At 36.6% G+C, this 18,607-nt stretch overlaps 2 protein-coding genes across 2 annotated transcripts in view; one reads left to right on the top strand and one right to left on the bottom strand.

The window, feature by feature from the left end:
* Window positions 1–2,708: 2,708 nt before the first annotated feature.
* Window positions 2,709–16,652, bottom strand: mlycd (malonyl-CoA decarboxylase). Its single transcript, XM_079873418.1, has 5 exons — window positions 16,044–16,652; window positions 8,228–8,340; window positions 7,978–8,134; window positions 7,560–7,712; window positions 2,709–4,131 (listed from the first exon to the last, which is right to left on the bottom strand). The coding sequence occupies exons 1-5, from the start codon at window positions 16,587–16,589 to the stop codon at window positions 3,586–3,588; spliced, it is 1,515 nt and encodes a 504-aa protein (XP_079729544.1). The 5' UTR covers window positions 16,590–16,652; the 3' UTR covers window positions 2,709–3,585.
* Window positions 16,653–18,098: 1,446 nt separating this feature from the next.
* The window catches only part of LOC307159797 (DNA topoisomerase I, mitochondrial), a 34,287-nt gene continuing 33,778 nt past the window's right edge, over window positions 18,099–18,607 (top strand). Inside the window, exon 1 of the mRNA XM_079873413.1 lies at window positions 18,099–18,473. The gene's annotated coding sequence lies outside the window, so the exon portion shown is untranslated. The remainder of the gene's footprint in view (window positions 18,474–18,607) is intronic.

The raw sequence follows: 18,607 nt of genomic DNA, 5'->3' as shown, positions 1-18,607 counted from the left end.
AACAAGGCAATTGAACATTGTTCAGCATGTGCTTTACTTAACTGTAATGACTAACTCACAGCCATTAAAAAGGGTGTAAAGTGCCTCCTGCCTGTAATTGCGTATTAACAAATGGGCACTAAAATGTTAATGTGCGGTTGGCCGGTAGCTGCGGGTGTGTTGATGAAGGTGTTGTGCTGAATCTTCCAGGTCACTGTGAAATGCTCTTTGAGGTCTTGAAGGCCTTGTGTTTAGATATAGCGTTGCTATTCTGGTCGGGCAGATCACTAGTGATATTAACACAGTATCGTATTACGCAACTTTCATTATTACATAACAGTTCAAGTCATTGGAACTGCGAGCCAAGAGGCAATAACAGTCCAGCAATAATGAGACTTTTCACTGTTTGTATCACTCCGCTTTTCTCAATAATTGGCTCTTTGGTTCCATTGTAGCGATTCATTGAATCATTTACTCAAACGATTTATTCAACACGAAGCGAGTGGGTTAAATCATCCGCCTAGTCGAGTCTCTCAACAGCACATTCATTCAGTTTGTGAAACAAGTAGCCTATATTTTAGTCATTTGAATCATCACTCAAACAATTTGTTCAATAGTATTGATTAACCCTGGACCAAAACAAGATACTTATCTTTATGAATCAATGAATAATTCACGCAACACCAATTTGCCTCCAGTGTTTAACACTAATTCATTCTTGTCTACCAGCAAGGGACAGTGAAATATAAGAATCCTGTACTCACATCGTGTAGCAAACCATAAATATATCAGCAAAGAGTCGCCGACTCGCCATTTGTAATCTTCCTTTGAAGAGACCACGCGCTGCTACATTTCTTTCAGATACGGTAAATGCTAAATCCAATCGGCGGTGTCACTTGGATTGTGCATTGTTATAAATTATATCCCAAAAATCATCTCCTTGAGAACGATATTTCACGACGGTCTGGTGACATCTGCTGTTCTTCCAGAAACGCCAACTCTATCATCATTGTTCATTTGTTGTGCCTTAAACTCCAATGGTCTTATGGCTCTTTGAAAAAAAAAAAACTTTCAACCTCTTTTAATCCTGCGGTGATCTACCTGGTTTTTATTAAGAAATAGAAAATAATATTTATGTATTTAAATGTATTAATTTAAAATTGCGTATTTTTATTTCCATTTTTATTTCATCGTTTAGGCTATTATTTCAATATTTTTAAATCCATTTTATAACACATTGTTAAAACGGTAGTAGGCCTAATGTTCAAAGCAGTGTTTCCTGTGATTCTAATCCCTGTGTAAATGCATATGCAGCTTCAGAGAAGCAATACAATTTATTTTTTTATTTAATGCCGCTTCAGATTTGGTTTCTGTGCCACTTTTTCTGTGTAAAGATGCCTAAAGAGCCCATTTATTTTTGTGTGTGGTATTTAATTGCATAATGTATGTTTTCATGTAATTCTAAAAAAAATATATAGAATCAATATTTATAAAAATACACACGTACATTCTATCAAACATCCCAATTTTCCATTAATATAAGTTTCTAAATCCTACCAAAATAATTTCATTTAACGTTTCAAAAATTGTGCCATTCATCATCTCTGTGAGTGCCTGTATATGACACAGAAGCATGATTTGAATACCAACAAGTACCTGAGGCTTATTTGCAAAGTCTGAATACAAATGATGAGTAACACCTTTAGTCGTCCCCAGAGTCGTCCCATTAGTCCTCAAAATGCATCTTTTTCAAGCAGCGCTTCTAGCACAGTAAACTAAATTATTAGGTCACAATCGCCAACTGAATTCTTGTTCGCTTGGAAATATGCTGGATATTTTACTTGTATGGAAAAGTCTTTTTTCATGAATGACTAGCCTACTCTTTACACTTCATTTCCTGATCCATTATGTTTTTGTGAGACGGTAAAAACGAATAGCCTTTCGGTTTCACTTCAAATGTCCTAAAACCATGCAAATAATGCAAAACAGACACATATTTTATACTTAATAAGCTTCAGATTTGGGGGGAAAAAAATCTGAAGAGGACAAATTTACTGCGTTTGAATCGTGTCGTGGAAGTTATACTAAGTTGCCCAGCTGTTGCTATGGTAACCATGTATTTGCCTCATAGTAAAGCACTTGATGTTGTGAAGTAAGGCCATCCAGCCTTGGGCCTGTGACTACAGATGTGTTTTTCTTCACTTCCTCTCTCACTGTGGGAGGAGTTCCTCAAGGGCATCTTTTAAACATTGTCCTCTTTGTTCCGTTTCCACCTCGTGCTCAGTTTAAGTGAATATCATAAATTTATCATCAATTCATTTTAGCTTTATTTCTCACTTCATTAGATTTTAGGGCACCGCACGGAGGGAGGGGGGAGATGCGTGCCTCCTTTGAGAGTTAAAAATGCAATTTCACAGTCAACTTACACTGAGATACTTTACACAACAATAGAGGGAGAAAAAGACAGGAGGCCTACTTGAACACTGCAGTCTGTTATCAGACACCAGAGTCACAGAGGAATAAAGTGCTTGCTGGAGAGTGCTAAATCTCTTTAAACACCGCCAGTTAAAACGCCATGGAACGGATCTGTCCAAACGTGATAGGATCTGGCCCAACGAGATAGTGTACTGTCCTCCTGTTAAAAACGTTTGAACATCCTCCATTGCCCAATATCGATCAAACATCCGAGATAGCACATCATGTTTAGAATAGAAACAAAAGAAAGAAAATCAGTTTTGGAAGTAGAATTTTTATATATAAATAAATATTTGTAGCTAGCACACAATCGTGCGCACATTGAGTCACATTTGAACATACAGACAGCCATTTCACAGTGAATCAGATCACGCTAATGAAGGAATCAAAACATCATTTATTACAGCAGCTTCCACTCAGTCGCGCTGGCACGCTCTCGTACATACACACGCTGAGAAGGCAAAGACATGACAGGGGCTGATAGATTTGTCCTGCTTCATTACCCACAGTCTTTCAAAGTGTAGCATAAGTCCACATCAAAATCAGCAACCAGCTAATCAAACAGAGGCATAACTCAAGCACTGCTGAAAAGTGCCAAGGCAAATAGAATCGTTTGGACAATTATCCTTTTCTTCCTTGAAATTAATGGGTATTTGGCACACCTTAAAAAAAAATGGCGTATGGCAATTCACATTTCAGTTTTTTCTTCACAAAAAGCTGTTGAATACCTTCATGTAATACAGTGCACACATCACATGGACTACTAATGCTTTATCATCCCTTTTGGACAGTATGTATGTGGTCATTGTGAACTACTGTTGAAGGAAAGGCGGCAAGAAGAGTCTCTAAGGAAGAAAGAAATTCATACAGATATTCAGGGTGAGTAAAATGTCCCTTTAAAATTAGATTTATTGGATTATTGTCTTTCAGAAAGGCAGAGTACAACTGTCCATCTCAATTAAAAATTAAATGTGACACAATCTGGTTTCAGTCGCAGAGCCCAATGGATCTGTATGAGGCTCGTTTAACCCTCATTGCGTTTATCCACCCAGTGCAGATCAGATATTAAAAATTATAACCCTGAATTAAAGTGCAGATCATCTTGTCCCAATGCAGAGCCACAGATTTGATTCAGAGTTTGCTGCTCTTCTGGAATTGCGACACCAGTCCCAGCACCTGCTCCGAGGCCTTGATGAATTTATTCTGCATGTAGGCAGCGCTGTTAGTGCTGGTCTCTTGCAAAAAGTAGCGATAATTGACCATTATGCCACAGGAGTTGGCGATGCCCCGCGGGCTCGTGTCCGCTTGCCAGTTCAGCCTCCACATGGTGGCACCGTTCTGAAGGTGGAAGTTGGCAACAGGGTTTAGGGCATAGCCCCGTCGTTTCTCTCCATACAGGTACCAGGCACAGAGCCGCATTAGCGCAGGTTCCAGAGAGCGGATCAGGCGATCCGAGCGGATCCACTCGCTGGTGCCGATGAGCCTGCGCAGGGCCTCCAGAGCCGGAGCACCGGGAGCAGCTCCTGTCACATCCTCCACCTCCCTCCACTCCTGCTCAGAGAGGAGCTCCGTGGCACGTCCCTCCTTCTTGTGCTGTCCGAGAGCCCCTTGTAGCCATGTGGAGAAGCCAGGGATGGGAGACAGACTGGAGAACTGGGCCATGTGTGGGAACTCACTCTGCACAGAAAGATAAACAGACAGTTAACTCTCAAATATCTATCTATCTATCTATCTATCTATCTATCTATCTATCTATCTATCTATCTATCTATCTATCTATCTATCTATCTATCTAATATCTATACTAACACATGCACAAAGTAATATGTGGTTTTATCAATCCATCCATCCATCTCTCTATGTCTGCATTTATTTGATCAAAAATACAGTAAAAAGAGTAACGTTGTAAAATACTATTACAATTTTAAATAACTTTCCTATTTTAAAATATTTTAAAGTATGTGTGAAAAATGATCAGCAGGCATTACTTTTCAGTGTAACATAATCCTTCAGAAATCATTCTAATATGCTGATTTCCTATTATTAAAAATGTTAAAAGCAGTAGTGCTGCTTTTTTGTGTAAAGAAAGTTCGTAAGAACAGCATTTATTTGAAATCTTTTATAACTTTATAAATGTACTTACTGTCTCTTTTGATCAATTGAATGCATCATTACTGGATTTCTTTCAAAAAAGAAACTTTTGGACAGTAGTATATCCTCTCTACTTCATCTTCTTTTTTCTCCTTATTTCCTATCCCACACATTCCATTTGTGCTGATTTAAAAACCATGTTGAACAAGTCCACAGTGTCTCTTTCTCTTCGCCCACAAGGGTATAGATACACTCATTTTCTTTCCCTCTTACGCCCACATTCAACCAGAAGAAAGCACTGAACAAACCAAATGTGTCAGACTGCCCCCAGAGGAGCAGAGATTTTAAGTCCTCCACATCTCAAGTCCATCACACCTTTCATTCTTTGCCATGTATCACTCCTTCAGACAGGCCGGAGAGAAGGAAGATTAAGCATGTCCAAGGGTCACCTTTCATTCATCAACTCAATTTACTGTAAAACATTGGTCAGCAGGTTTAAAGCTACACAGAGCGAGAAAGAGAGAGAATGAAGATCAAGGACAAGAAGAGAGTGAATGTAAGACAGAAAGTGAGTGCAAAAGAGCCCCATGAGGATTCTGCTGAAAGACAAGCAAACCCTCCTCCTCTTCTCCTAAATCACACCGTTACCTTTCTCCACCTCTTTTTTTTTCTGTCTATCATCCATCCATCACGCCAATCATCCCCTTGTGGCATGGTGAGTCACCTTTACTCTTTCTTCAGCGGAAGGATGAGCTCAGACACTCACACTCTTAAAAATAAAGGTTCTTTATTGGCATCTATAGATGATTTTCCACCGTCGAGCCAAATCGTTCTCATTGCTTAACCGTGAAAACTTGAGAAGACATGTTAGTCTTAAGTTTATAGACCTTAGTCGGGTAAGACGCCATTTTGAATGAAAACGAGGCTGTGAGAAATAGACGTACAGTTTTTACAATGGCACGCACTGTACAAAGATCATAGGTCACGTAATTTTCAGTTTCAGTTTTATGGAGTTTTTGTATACTGAACGTTTTTTCAGAAAGATGATTCATCGGAATGTTGTTAAACAACAGTACAATCCATTGAATTGTATTCTATCCCTCAATGCCTCATTTTCATTCCTGTCAATTAAATATGGCGATACCCTGACAAAGGTCTTTGTAGTTTGAAAGAACGTATAAAGTACATGCATGCTTAAAAATAAAAGGTTCCAAAAGGGGGTATTCGCAGTGATATCATAGAAGAACCATTTTTGGCTCCCTAAAGAATCTTTTTGTGAACAATTCTTAAAAGGTTACATGATTACACTAACTTTTCCTCAAGTTAAATCACTGTCAACAATAATGACAAAAGAAATCCTCCTTTACTTGTTTAAACAGTTAAATTTGCCACTGTTCTTCAGAAAATGGAAAAAATCTATTTATAATTTACAATAGTAACTATAACTGGTGGAAAAAAATTATTTTGCTAGAAGATATGTGACCCTGGATCACAAAACCAGTCACAAGTATTTTGGCAATAGCCAACAATACATTGTATGGGTCAAGCCAACAAGTAAAGATCATGTTCCATGAAGTCATTTTGTAAATTTACTACCGTAAATATATCAAACATTTATTTTTGTGAGTGAATGCAGCACAATCGCAAACATAAATGGACAACTAAGGCGATTTTCTCAATGTTTCGATTTTTTGCACCCTCAGATTCCAGATTTTCAAATAGTTGTATCTCAGCCAAATATTGTCCTATCCTAACCATACATCAATGGAAAGCCTATTCATTCAGCTTTCAGCCGATGTATACATCTCAATTTCAAAAAAATTAGCCATGTGACTGGTTTTATGGTCCAGGGTCACATATGGTTGTAAGGCTAATGTGAATATTTATGGACTGAGATGGAGAGAATTCGATTCAAAGATAAACGAGCGATCTAGACACACACACTTCAAAAACAATCTAATTCAAACACAAATCCAGAGCATCAACATGCACAATCTGCATGAAATAATATCTATCAGCCGTCATTTCCACTCAAATGATGCCTTCAATCTCTCATTCGGGTAAATCAGCACTCAGAGAACTGCAGCCGCTCGCAGAGAGCTCTTTACTAGGGTTTACATCTATTACACAAACAGCCACCCGGCACTTTGTTTCACCAACACTCCTGCTGAAGAAAAACTCATCCAAATCTATAAAGCTGAGTGCCTCTCGTTTCTTTTCCATTTAATTCCGCCTTCATCTAGTAAATAGGCAGCTCTGTGACATGCCATGTGTCCCTCCTTCCTCATGTTATTGAGGGTGACAGCTGAAATGTTATTAGTTTTCCTGCTTTTTTCTCCCTTCCAGATAGAAACACACAATGTACTGTATGTAGATAGAAATGTACAATGCCTGGCACTAGGTGATGCTGTGGGACAAATATATTAAACATATTATAGTATTTAAGGTTGTCAATCAATGACATTTTTTTATTGAATTCATTAAAAAATGCCAATTAATTAATTGCATTAAATTGCATTTAGTATTTGTTGACTAAATCCCCTAGACAAAGATAATTTGAATACATTACATTATAGATTAACATAGGCCCCTTTCACACATTAAACCTGGTAAATTACTGGAAAATTACCATATAGACATTTCTAGTAAACACACCATATATACTGTAATGTAAATAATAATATATTTTTAAAAATCAAACTTTATTAAACTGCTAAAAATTATAAAATCAAGAGGTAAACTGAAATTTAATTTATTTTCTCCCTTAATAACTACTGTTTATTTGAAGAAATTTATTAATTACTATATCAACCCTTTTAGTTTCTGTTAGTAATATATTACAGATTCATTATTATAATAGTTTATTATATTATTATAGCATTATATATAGGGGGATTCCTAGCATTTATTGTTCATTAACCGAGTTTTCGATGCAATAATTCTTAAAACAGCTGTGATGAACATAACCAGCGCTAACATCATTTTATGATTTATGTTCTCATTCATTTGCCCACCTGCAGTTCTCGGACCACCCTCTTGATGAGGTAATTTCCAAGCTCCACCCCCTGCAGCCCAGCCTGAGTGGAGGAGATGGAGTAGAAGATGGCAGCATTGATCTTGTTCACATCCTCGTCCGCATCTAAAGTGGCAAACTCTCTCACGATTCCCTGGGAAAAATAAGAGGCACATAGTAACAGACTCACAGGGGACTCACTGGAGGCATTGGCAGATTTCTGTACATTCTGAGCACATCGTCTTTGTTCTCTGTATTACTCCACTACTGTCTCTGAATACATTTGCCTGATCCTGCACTAGGACACTTTCTACCATTCATGGACCCAATAACACATTTACACTATTTAAATTTTAACCATCAAGCCATCAATTATTCTTTGTGATAAAAACAAAAAAGTGGTTTCCATTTGTATTTACCTGGATATTATTTGCTATGTCCTCAGTTAAGGCAACATGCAGCACCACCAGTGGTTCTCCGGGCATCGAAGCGTGGGTGAAGGCATAACATCGACGGTACGGCCCCACTCTGCGTTTGATATCCGTCCAGTTCCGCACAGGGTGGACCGCCTCGTACCTGTACGATCAGACAAAAGAATAGAAAAGAAAAAAGGCTCAACTGGGACGTCAAATAAAAAGGAAATGTTTACACGTATGAGAGAGATCTTACTGGCTGATCTTCTGAAGGATCTCGCAAGGGGACTGCCAAGTGATTCTTTCGAGTCGGAGTAACCCAACAGAGAACCATTCTGACAGAAGACTCTTCAGAGTGCTGTTCAGATCCTAACACAGCAAGATACACAAACACAGAAGAACAGATGAAGAATGTGAATCTAAAGTCCCCTATTTTTTAAGTTTTGAAACTTATTTTTTTATATACTATTATTTATGTACTATCATATTTTATGAATATTTTGAATAAGGTTTAGGTTTAATTTTAGTGCTTCAACAAACTTATTTTGAATATAATATTTACATTTCATTTTATTTTAATTAATGTTTGTTTCAATTAACAAAAATAATAATGTTATAATAAGTTCATTAATAAATAAGTTTTTAATAATTTTAGCCTAAGCATAATAACCTTGGATTGAACCTGACCCGAATTAAACCAAATCAATCAGACTCAAACAAAAAGTAATCATTTACTTTTCAAATGTGATTCCAGTCACACACATTGTTCTATAGGCACAAAGTTATGTTAAAATTAAAACTGTTAAATTAATGTTTTAAAAATGTTTATTTTATATTTTTTCACTACAAATCCAACACAAACATTACATATGGAAATACTGAATTGAACCGCCTTGAAATGCAAGGTTTGGAATGCAAAAACGGAGCAATTCCAAGAGGGTCCTCGCACAATCAGTGCTCGGGCCCTAAAAATGGGTCATCCAGAAATCATCACAGTTTTGCGAAGAGGTTATTTACATATGGTCTTAAAAGTATAGCTGCAAAACCAGCCTGTTTAATCATAAAGGTCAAAGATAGTGTTGAAAATGGTCATGCAAAACTAAATCACGTGCAAAAAACTTTTTCACCTGAAGTCCAATATTATAAATGGACTTCAGGGGGAAAAAATAATATGCTGCAAAAGTGAAGATCATTGCCGGTTTAATATTATAATTCATGTGCAATACCCAACGATTTTCAAGAAGCGTTCTCAGTACAGCTGCGCTCATAATGGTGCCTAATTATAAAGTGTGCGGCTTCCGTTGGTGGAATTAATATTTCACAGGCGCTTTCACAGATATTGTGAAGCAACCCCACCAACTCACAGTTGCTGCCATTTCATCTGTCCCGTACACAACACTTTCAGAGGAGTCTCATTTCCCTCTGCAGCTCTTAGCGTCTGTTTATTTGCTCTTGCGGTGTTCTCATTAGAGCACAGGGAACGGTGTTAGCGTCCATTCGAGGACGCTGAAAGATTTCTGTGGTAAACACAGTTCCATTTCATCAAAGAGCTGTTGCTCTCAACATGAGATATAGTTCTGCACTCTCCCTCAAGGGTCAGATTTCTTTCATAATGGTGATGAGCAACACAGCACACATACAAATATCTAGATCTAGTCGCTGGCGCACTCACACAAAGCAGCTTTAAAAATTCTAGGCTAGCCTGTCCCACAGATGCATGCGCTTAAAATAATTGTGGGCCTGTCAATCAAACATCAACACCGGCCGCCTGTGCGTGCTTCGCCCTCATCTATAGGTAGTACACGTAAAATCTGATCTTATTGTAACACTTTCAGCGGTACCTGCAAGCAAAAGATCTCGAATTATCATTTCTCAGCACGCTTTTCCCTATAAAACCCGCTTGCTTAGATCAGCATACATAAATGTGCCACTAAGTCATGCATTTGCATGTAGAAAATAACCAGGGGGTGTGAAGATAAGATGTCTGAAGCTCCCAATAGCTCAATAGCACCAAAACAAACAAAGTTCGGATTGTAGTGTTTCCTGAAAACAGGATGGCTGTTCAAGGAAAGCAGGCCATTGGGGACTGAACTGGAGTAGTAGTCTACAGCATTTTGCTTTTCTGTCTATCTCAGCTTTACTCAGAGTGCAATCCACAGCCTATGGCTGCCCCAGAAGTCACCGTTCTACTTAACATTAAACTCATCAAATCCTCTCTGGGCTGGGAAATTACTTCTAAGCATTTATTCGATATTCTACCTTCAAATTTAGGGCAGCTGAATGTATTCGCCCAAAAAGAGTTTTGTATTTGCTTGCACGGCTGAATTTACTCTGGGGCCAAGCGTGCATAAGTGGAATCCAACTTTGATATGTACCATCGCACTGCAGGCCACAACTTTCAAAAGCACCGTACTGTTTGGGCCGTTTCAAATATTTTCTTGTGTGCCTAAGAGAAGGGAAGATATCTAACTCAAACTAAACTATAAGCGTCAAGGCAGATGCAGAGATCACAAATGATTAATCCCACCAAAGTGCTAGAAAAACCTTTGCCACGCTGAAACTTAAAAGGGCAGAGAACATTTGCTGCGTGGAATCTGCACTGCACAAAAGCAAGAATGTCAAGGACGTGTCAATGCCTGCACCTGAAATTGGGCTTTTGACATTCTTAGATTTTACCGACATAAATGAAAAGTGGAGAAGGCAGGTGCAAATGGAGGAAATCATGGCATTAGAGCAATACCTGTTCACACAAAAAATGAAAGCCTGTTTTACACCGAGAGCATTTAAGAAAAATACTTGGTAATACTTTCTATGTAATGCCTTATAATTGTATTATAAGTAATTACTTGCCTTGTAATGCACCTTATAATGTATTGTATGGTCTCATGAATAAATGTAACCACAGATATAATATATATAATAATACTTTTATACATTATTATAATACTTATCTATTCATTAAACTCACCTTTAGCAAGTATAATGCATTAAAACACATGGCAAACTAGCAATATCAGATGTAACAAAAATTCTGCAAATGTTATAATGGATTTTAACTTTGTTTACAAGAATTAAAGAAAATATATAATGCATTATAACAATTATAAATACCTTTATAATGCATTATATAAAAAGACTTTAAGTAAACGTTTAAAATCATAAATGTAGCTTTGTAAAATATGCTGTAAGATATATAAATGGCTTAGAGGGATAGATCACCCAAAAAATTTAAATTCGGTCATTATTTCCTCGCCCTCTAGTGGTTTAAACCCGTATGATTTTCTTTCCTCTATGAAACACAAAAGAAGATATATTTAAAATGTCAATAGGGTCCAAACAATATTTTTTTGTGTGAACTCCTTTAAAAGCAAAAAAAAAACAACAACATATTTTGTTATAAACTTAAATTACTGTTAAGTAGGCTATTCATTTATTTTTTTACAACAAAAGCAACACATGTAAACACTTTCAAAATATTAAATTCATAAATGCAGCTTAGTAAAATATGTTGAAATGGCATATAGAAATATAAGAATGTAAATCAAATTGACATAGTTATTGCTGTTTTTGTTTTAGGATTCAAGCCAAAGATTTTTTATTTCCAGTACATCACTAATGCTTCAAAATGCTTTTTTTTTTTTAAATGCTTCAGAGAGTAGACTACTCCTGCTATAATATAAACCTAATGTAAATCTCAAAACTAATGGACTGAGGAAATGTAAATGGCTTACTGAAATGTAAATGGCTTACTGACAAGGCACCCAATGTAACTTTCAATCACTAATATTGCAGAGGGCAAATCAGTGCAGTCAACCTAAATTGCTCTGAGGAAAACTGTGGAAAGCTTGCTGAGAGTCCAATACAATGCAGACTCAGAAGAAATCTGCAGGACACCTGTTTGAGTCCAGACAGACTACATCTGTTTATCGATTATATATCAAGAGGTGCACCTGCCCAGAGATTTGAACTGACATTTCTTTGGGATCCTGATAATTCTGCTCGGGAGCGTTTGGGAAGTGCGATTAAAGTTTACTGCAAAGCTCAGCATCTTAGCTGTTCTCTGTCTTGACCGATTATTGTCATTTTAATGCATTTTGCTCTTCAGCACTCTGGCTGGTAGGAGGCAAGCTAAATCAGTTCAGGTGCTAGTTCACAGTTTATGGGTTTTGGATCTAGTTTTCACTCTCTTTGTCGGTGAATCAGAGTTGTTGTAGTCATTTATAATACTAACATAAGGTAAACAGAGTACTAAAGCAGTTTATTTTTACACCAATCTTGAGAAGTGACTCCCAATTAACAGGTAAATTAATGTTAATATATTCCTGATTATTAATTTGAAGCAGTGAGAATGTTGAAGAAAATATGGTTTGCAATGTCACACTTCATTCCAGTCCATGTACTAATAATATCTAATGTATTTTTTGATCACTTTATGAACACATTTTACTGAAAATTGCGCTGTTCAATTCGTAAAGCTTGCGGAGCCTGCAACAGTAACTAATCTTAGCAATGGTTCAACTGATGGACAGTTTGGGTGACAGGACACCTCCTTACGCTGCATCTGGCTGCTATTTCACCCCACTGTCACTAACTCAGATATATTAATGACACAGAATCTGATTTCTGATAGGGCCTAGCGGGCTGGAGGTGTGCCAGACGGTTTCTCTGAAGCATTCCTTGGGGATATGCTGTAATGCAATATTATTATAGATAGAGAGAAGCAAGGGAAGCCAACGCTGAGAGCTGTGCTAACACTCACTAACAGGTAAAAGGGCTTTTAAATGAAGTGCAGAATACACAATGAGTGGTCATGTGGCCAAATTATTGCTTGGCTGAATGTCAGCTTGACATCAATTGTGTATTCAGCTTTCATTGATCATTTCCCACTCTTATGTCAAATTACAACCTATTTAAATAGAAATTGTATTAAGTAATTCTGTATCATATATACAAATGGTTGTTTATAGTGGAAAATGTTCTAAGTTGTTTGTTTCTTTTAAAACTGCTCACTGGAAGGTTTCTTGAGGAACCAAAAATTATTATTCTATGGCATTGCAGCAATATATATATATATATAAATATAGTACTAAAATACTCAAGTACTCAAAATATTGGAACCTATATATATAGAATCTGATTTCTATATAAATTTCTCAAAATATTGATTTTGATTTGATTGATTTAGAATCTGATTTCTATATTATTTCTCAAAATATTGGAACCTATATATATATATATATATATATATATATATATATATTAGGTTCCAATATTTTGAGTACTTGAGGATTTTAGTACTTTTTCACATTTTACTTTTAAGAAATAGCAGTGTGTAGTAAGCAATACACTAATATTCTTTTTTTATGAGATGAGCATGAGAGTGCAATCCCATAAGAGTGCCGATGGGAGTGGAAAGTTCTGCAAGTGATCTACTGATGACGTGCACATTAAAGAACACAGACAAAGCCGGATCATTTCCACAATGACCAACACAAGAGCAGCACAAATAGCGTCTGGTTTAAAACATGCTTTTTTGGGCGGTAAATAATGGTGCAAATACCAGTAAATTGAACTGTGTCTGTTCAGCACAAATTTTTTCACTGCGTGTAATAAATCCTGACAGTAGTTTGTTTTAACGCCAAAAGAGGGTTCGGGCTGGTGCAAGCTGTTAAATCAGACCCTTATTCACAATTCACCTCATGTATTCAATTCTTATGTTTTTCAATCCACCTGTGTTAAAAAAAAAAAAAAAAAAAAACAGTTGAGAAGGCTATATAAAAACACTGACAGAGTTTCAAACTTTCCAAAAATCACTATGAAGTCCTTTGTAACAAAATGGGGGAAAAACATTGGAGTTTGGACTGCTTCAAAAATAAGCATCAGAACAAAATACTGTGCAAGTGACCCAGAGGCCGTCTAACAACACTAAGAGCATTGCACATCTCTTTGTCTGAAATGGGGGAAACTGTCCAGACTTCAATGATTTCTTTGCACTTCACAGAAAAACTCACTTTTGAAAAAGGCTGAGAATGTCATACTGATGTTTGCTAGGCACCATGAGAGAGAACCTGAAATATTATATATATATATATATATATATATATATATATATATATATATATATTTGGTCTGGTAAGACCTACTTGGCCTCAAAACACTCAAATCAAATGAAGCCCAACATGCAGTAATTCCTCATCTTATTCAAAGTAGATGGCGCATTAAATTGTTTGCAAATGAAAGCAAGGCTGTCTTTTAAAAATCTGAAGAACCTTCTTCCACTATAAATAACCTTTTGTGCAGTGGAAAGATTCCATGGATGCAAAAGGTTCTTCGTGGAACCATTGATGATATTTTTTTAATGCTGTGTATGCTGTGTGAAGCATGGCATTATCTTTCTCTTTCTATGATTGTTGCCATCAAGGGCATTATAGATGAGGCCAATTACAGATACATCTTTGAGGAGAAACAGTGTCAATCTGTCGAGTTCATGGAATGAAAAACAATTTTTCAACAGAGAAATGACCAAACCAGACTTGAATCCTAATGAATGTCTTATTCTCAGTATGACCAAATATTTTCACATTTTCTACACTGATTTTGAGGGAAAAGATGTCTGGATTCTGTAGAAAGGATTTTAAACACGGTGAATGTGTAAAATAAAGCTGAAAGCATAATCAAAGTTGCCAAAATATTTAACACACAAACATGCAAGTGGATTTGTTGAATTTTGGGAATGACAAGTGTTACGATACTGCAGAATTCTGCAGGGGGAAAAAAGGGATAAAAATTCTAAAAGCATGAAGTTCGAATTTGATTTCTGAACAATTAATTCAAAAATAATTTATCTTCTTTAACAGATGCGAAATTGTATCAATTTGACCAAATTTAGAGGAGCTAAACAAAATGTTGGACTGACTTGTACACACAGACGTGTCCATGTGACGTTGTGACTTAAATTAAAACAGGATTCCATGAATTCAAATGTATATTTGGCACCACAACATTACAAACTATGTCACAGCTGAAGCCTGTGACGTTCACAAATGTGGGACAAAGGTCATCTGGCACCAAACACTACCAGCCATGTGAAATCAGAGACCACCAGGATCTAAAGTAGGGGAAAGGGCAAATCACAAGTTTCCAAGCCATGTCATAACCAAAGCCCTTTTTTAGGAATGCAGTATTCACTGACACCATCTGAATAGCCAAAAGGTCATTCCATGGCACAGGTGCCTGCCTACACAGTGTTTATTAAAGAAATGACGATATGTCTACATTTCTATAACATTTTCGATAGTAAGTTATTTACTGTACAAAATCACGGAAACAGAGCTATAGGGGGAAAGAAAAAAAAAAAAGGTTGTGAGACGTAGCCTGGGGACACAACTCAACTTTATTGTTCACTAAATTCTAAATATATATGTAGGTCTTTATGTTTTAATTGTTAATCATACTGAACATTTCTGCAAACAAAGCAAGGAAAATACTGCATGTAGGCCTATAAATATATGTAGCCTATGTATAGTGTTGGGGTGACCCATTACAAGCAAAGACAGTTACGTAATCAGATGACTTTTTCAAGTAGTAAAGTAACAAATTACTTTTTTTTTTAAGTTACTTTTTCAAATAAGTAAAGTAAGTTACTTTGTTTTCTGATTTATAGAGAATTTTAGAGTAAGGTGCAGAGCCTTTGTGTGCGCTGGATCATAAAAGGATCATCTCACTTTTGGTGTGAAATATGAATTTCACTTTTGGTGTGAATGGGACTTTATTTTGGCCAAAAATGTAACTTTTGTTTTTAGCCATTTATTTTTGGTATTAAAAACAAACAAGCAAGCCCAAACCTGGTGAGAAAAAGTAACGCAAATGTAACGTAACGTATTGCGTTCCATAAAATGTAACACAATTAGTTACTTTTTTTTAAGGAGTATAACACAGTGTTGCAACATTACTTTTAAAGGTAACTCTCCCCAACATTGTATGAAGAACACAAACTCCACCTTTTTTCTCTTGGAATGACCCCAAAAACAATTACATTTGATACCTAAAACGATGAAATTATGAGTATTTACCCTCATATGTGGGCTGTCACTAATTTTTGAGGATGCGAACTCGATGAGATCTGCCCTGAGGTCCACCAGAAACTTCACCCCTCCCTGAACCTTGCTGATGTGCGTGAGGAGCTGTCGGTACCGAGGTGTCAAACTGTACCGTAACCTGTCCTCCACCTGCAGGATCGTGGCCACATCCCGCCCCTGAGTGTCCAGCAACTTCGCAGCCAGATCCGAAGCCCATCTGTGATCTACCCCGAAATCATGAGACAACTTCTCGAGAAACTCAAGTCTTTGCTCTTTCTCTAAACTATTGTAGAAGAGCATAAACTCCAGACTGTTGGATTCAGGTGGAGGTGGAGATTTTTCTCTCATCTCATAGGTGGGCAATGGGACCACTGTCTTTTTCAGGATCTCCTCCATGCTATTGTGCTCTGCGATGGAACTGCATGGATACATGTTTCTGAACTCCCACGCTCTGAGTCCCTGGACCGTCTTTAATACAGCTCTGTGTCGATAATACTTTAGCAAAGAGCGCGCGGCTGTAGATAAGTGGAAAGGTGTCATTGCTCGCCTGACAAATTCGCACCAGAAATAAACCTTGTATACAATGTTGAAACGCACATGTACTTCCGGGATCTCTTAAAGGAACCGTGCACAATTGTATGTCAAATGCATGACAGTACAAAGAATAGCTTAATATTTCCTCTGTATTTGTATGTTGTTATTGTTCTGTTATGCAATAAAAAACAAAAAGATCTTACAAACTCACAAATTTGAACTAATCTAAAAAAAAAAAAAGACGCTATCAAAAATGCTAACACTAACCAGGGCCCAGTTGTTCCAAAAAGTTTAATCTGGATCAGAATGATCTGGATTTGAAAATCCCATGTTGTGCTATCCAGGATCAGGTAATCCATCTTACTTTTTTGCTGGTTTTTCAAAGCAAAATTGGATTGGATCACCCTGATCCAGATAACCTTTTCATTTACACTTTCAGATACACATATTTCATGTTTTTTGCCTTCTCTCAGACAATTTTGTGTAGCGTTCACCCGAGAAACTTTGTGTTCGCTCGCAAATAACTTTTGTCAGGTTCATCTCTTATGATAGTGCCAATGCAGTTTACAAACAGTGATTAAAAAAAAAAATGTGTATTACTAAATGTTATTTTTTGACCAGTCTTAGTTTTATTACATTTTTGTTCCTGAAATCCACCCTTCTGCTGGGATAATCAGGTATCCCAATATTACTAGAAAACTTTTGAACACAAACTGGTGATTTGATCCAGATCAAAACCAAGATTGGATTTTGTGTTCTAAACTGATTTCAGAATCCTTTTTTTTTAACAACCCATTTTCAAGATTTGATCCAATCTGATCCAATAACGTTTGAACAACTGGGCCCAGGGGATTAAATTGAGATTTTGAAGGGTAGGAAACCCTGTTAAATTATGGAGTGGCCCCAGCTAAATTATTGTAGTAAAAGTACAAATAAAAGTAAAAAGAAGGCTATGTAAAGCAAAAATAAGTAAATAAATAAATGAATAAACAATTAAATATGACAAAGATATTGTCTTCCTTATTCAAACTGATTTTTTTCCATGAATATATGATTGACCTGAAGAATGTAAGTTGTATTATATACTTATCACAAACTTAACATCATGCGAAATAGCTCTATATATCAGACGGGCTGCAGCGTTCATTTTATGTTATTCTATAAAGTCTTTATCAAAAGTTCAGATTTCTGTTCTGGAAATGTATGCAAATGAATGCATATTTAATTAGAAATTGCCTTGAGTATTTAAGCATAACATTTCAGAAAACTTGTCATACAAAACAATTGTCTTTTTGTACTATGTGATTAATCAACTGGTGAAGAAGGCTATTAGTTAAAATCTACAGTTCACCGTGGTGTCTTGCCTTTAAAAAATCAGACCATAACAAATTATATTTTAAGACATGTATAATACTATAATGATTAACTATTATTAAATATTATTTTAATAGTGATTGTCCGGAGAAATCACTCTTATCTTTCTCTGAAGAGTGCTTTATGTTGTTTTTTTGACAGGAGAATAACCGCGGTGTGTTAGCCAATCAGAAAACGTAGAGACGGCTCTCTAACAAAATCAACCAATGGCGTGATCTTGAGGCGGGAATACCTTTTTGTCCGACCAATGGCAGACGTATTTGGAAAGTTTTTTTTTTGGCGCAAACGCGTGCAGCAACTTTTACACTCCTCCGAGACCTTTCAAACTCACATGCGACTTTATTACCGATTTTAAATTATTATTTGCTGAACCAGGTAATTTTACAATCACATTTTAAAGATAGGATAAACTGGATTTAAAAATACCCACGACATCAAAACCTCAAACCAGTGGATCGTCTGTATGATTAGGAACCACGCGGATTCATAACAACTGCACAATATACGGATTTGCTGGTAAGTTATTGCATTAATGTTTATTGATTTGACTCATATGTCAGAGCTAAATTCCAGTTTTAGCATTATCTTTTGTGAAGTTTGTGAACCAATTAAGACACCTGATTTGCTTTCAGTGTCAGTGATATTGTAAA

This window comes from Squalius cephalus, assembly GCF_949319135.1.
Source record: "Squalius cephalus genome assembly, chromosome: 6".
Taxonomy (NCBI): domain Eukaryota; kingdom Metazoa; phylum Chordata; class Actinopteri; order Cypriniformes; family Leuciscidae; genus Squalius; species Squalius cephalus.
Note: the sequence above shows the minus strand (reverse complement) of the source record. Positions and strands in the feature narration are given on the sequence as shown.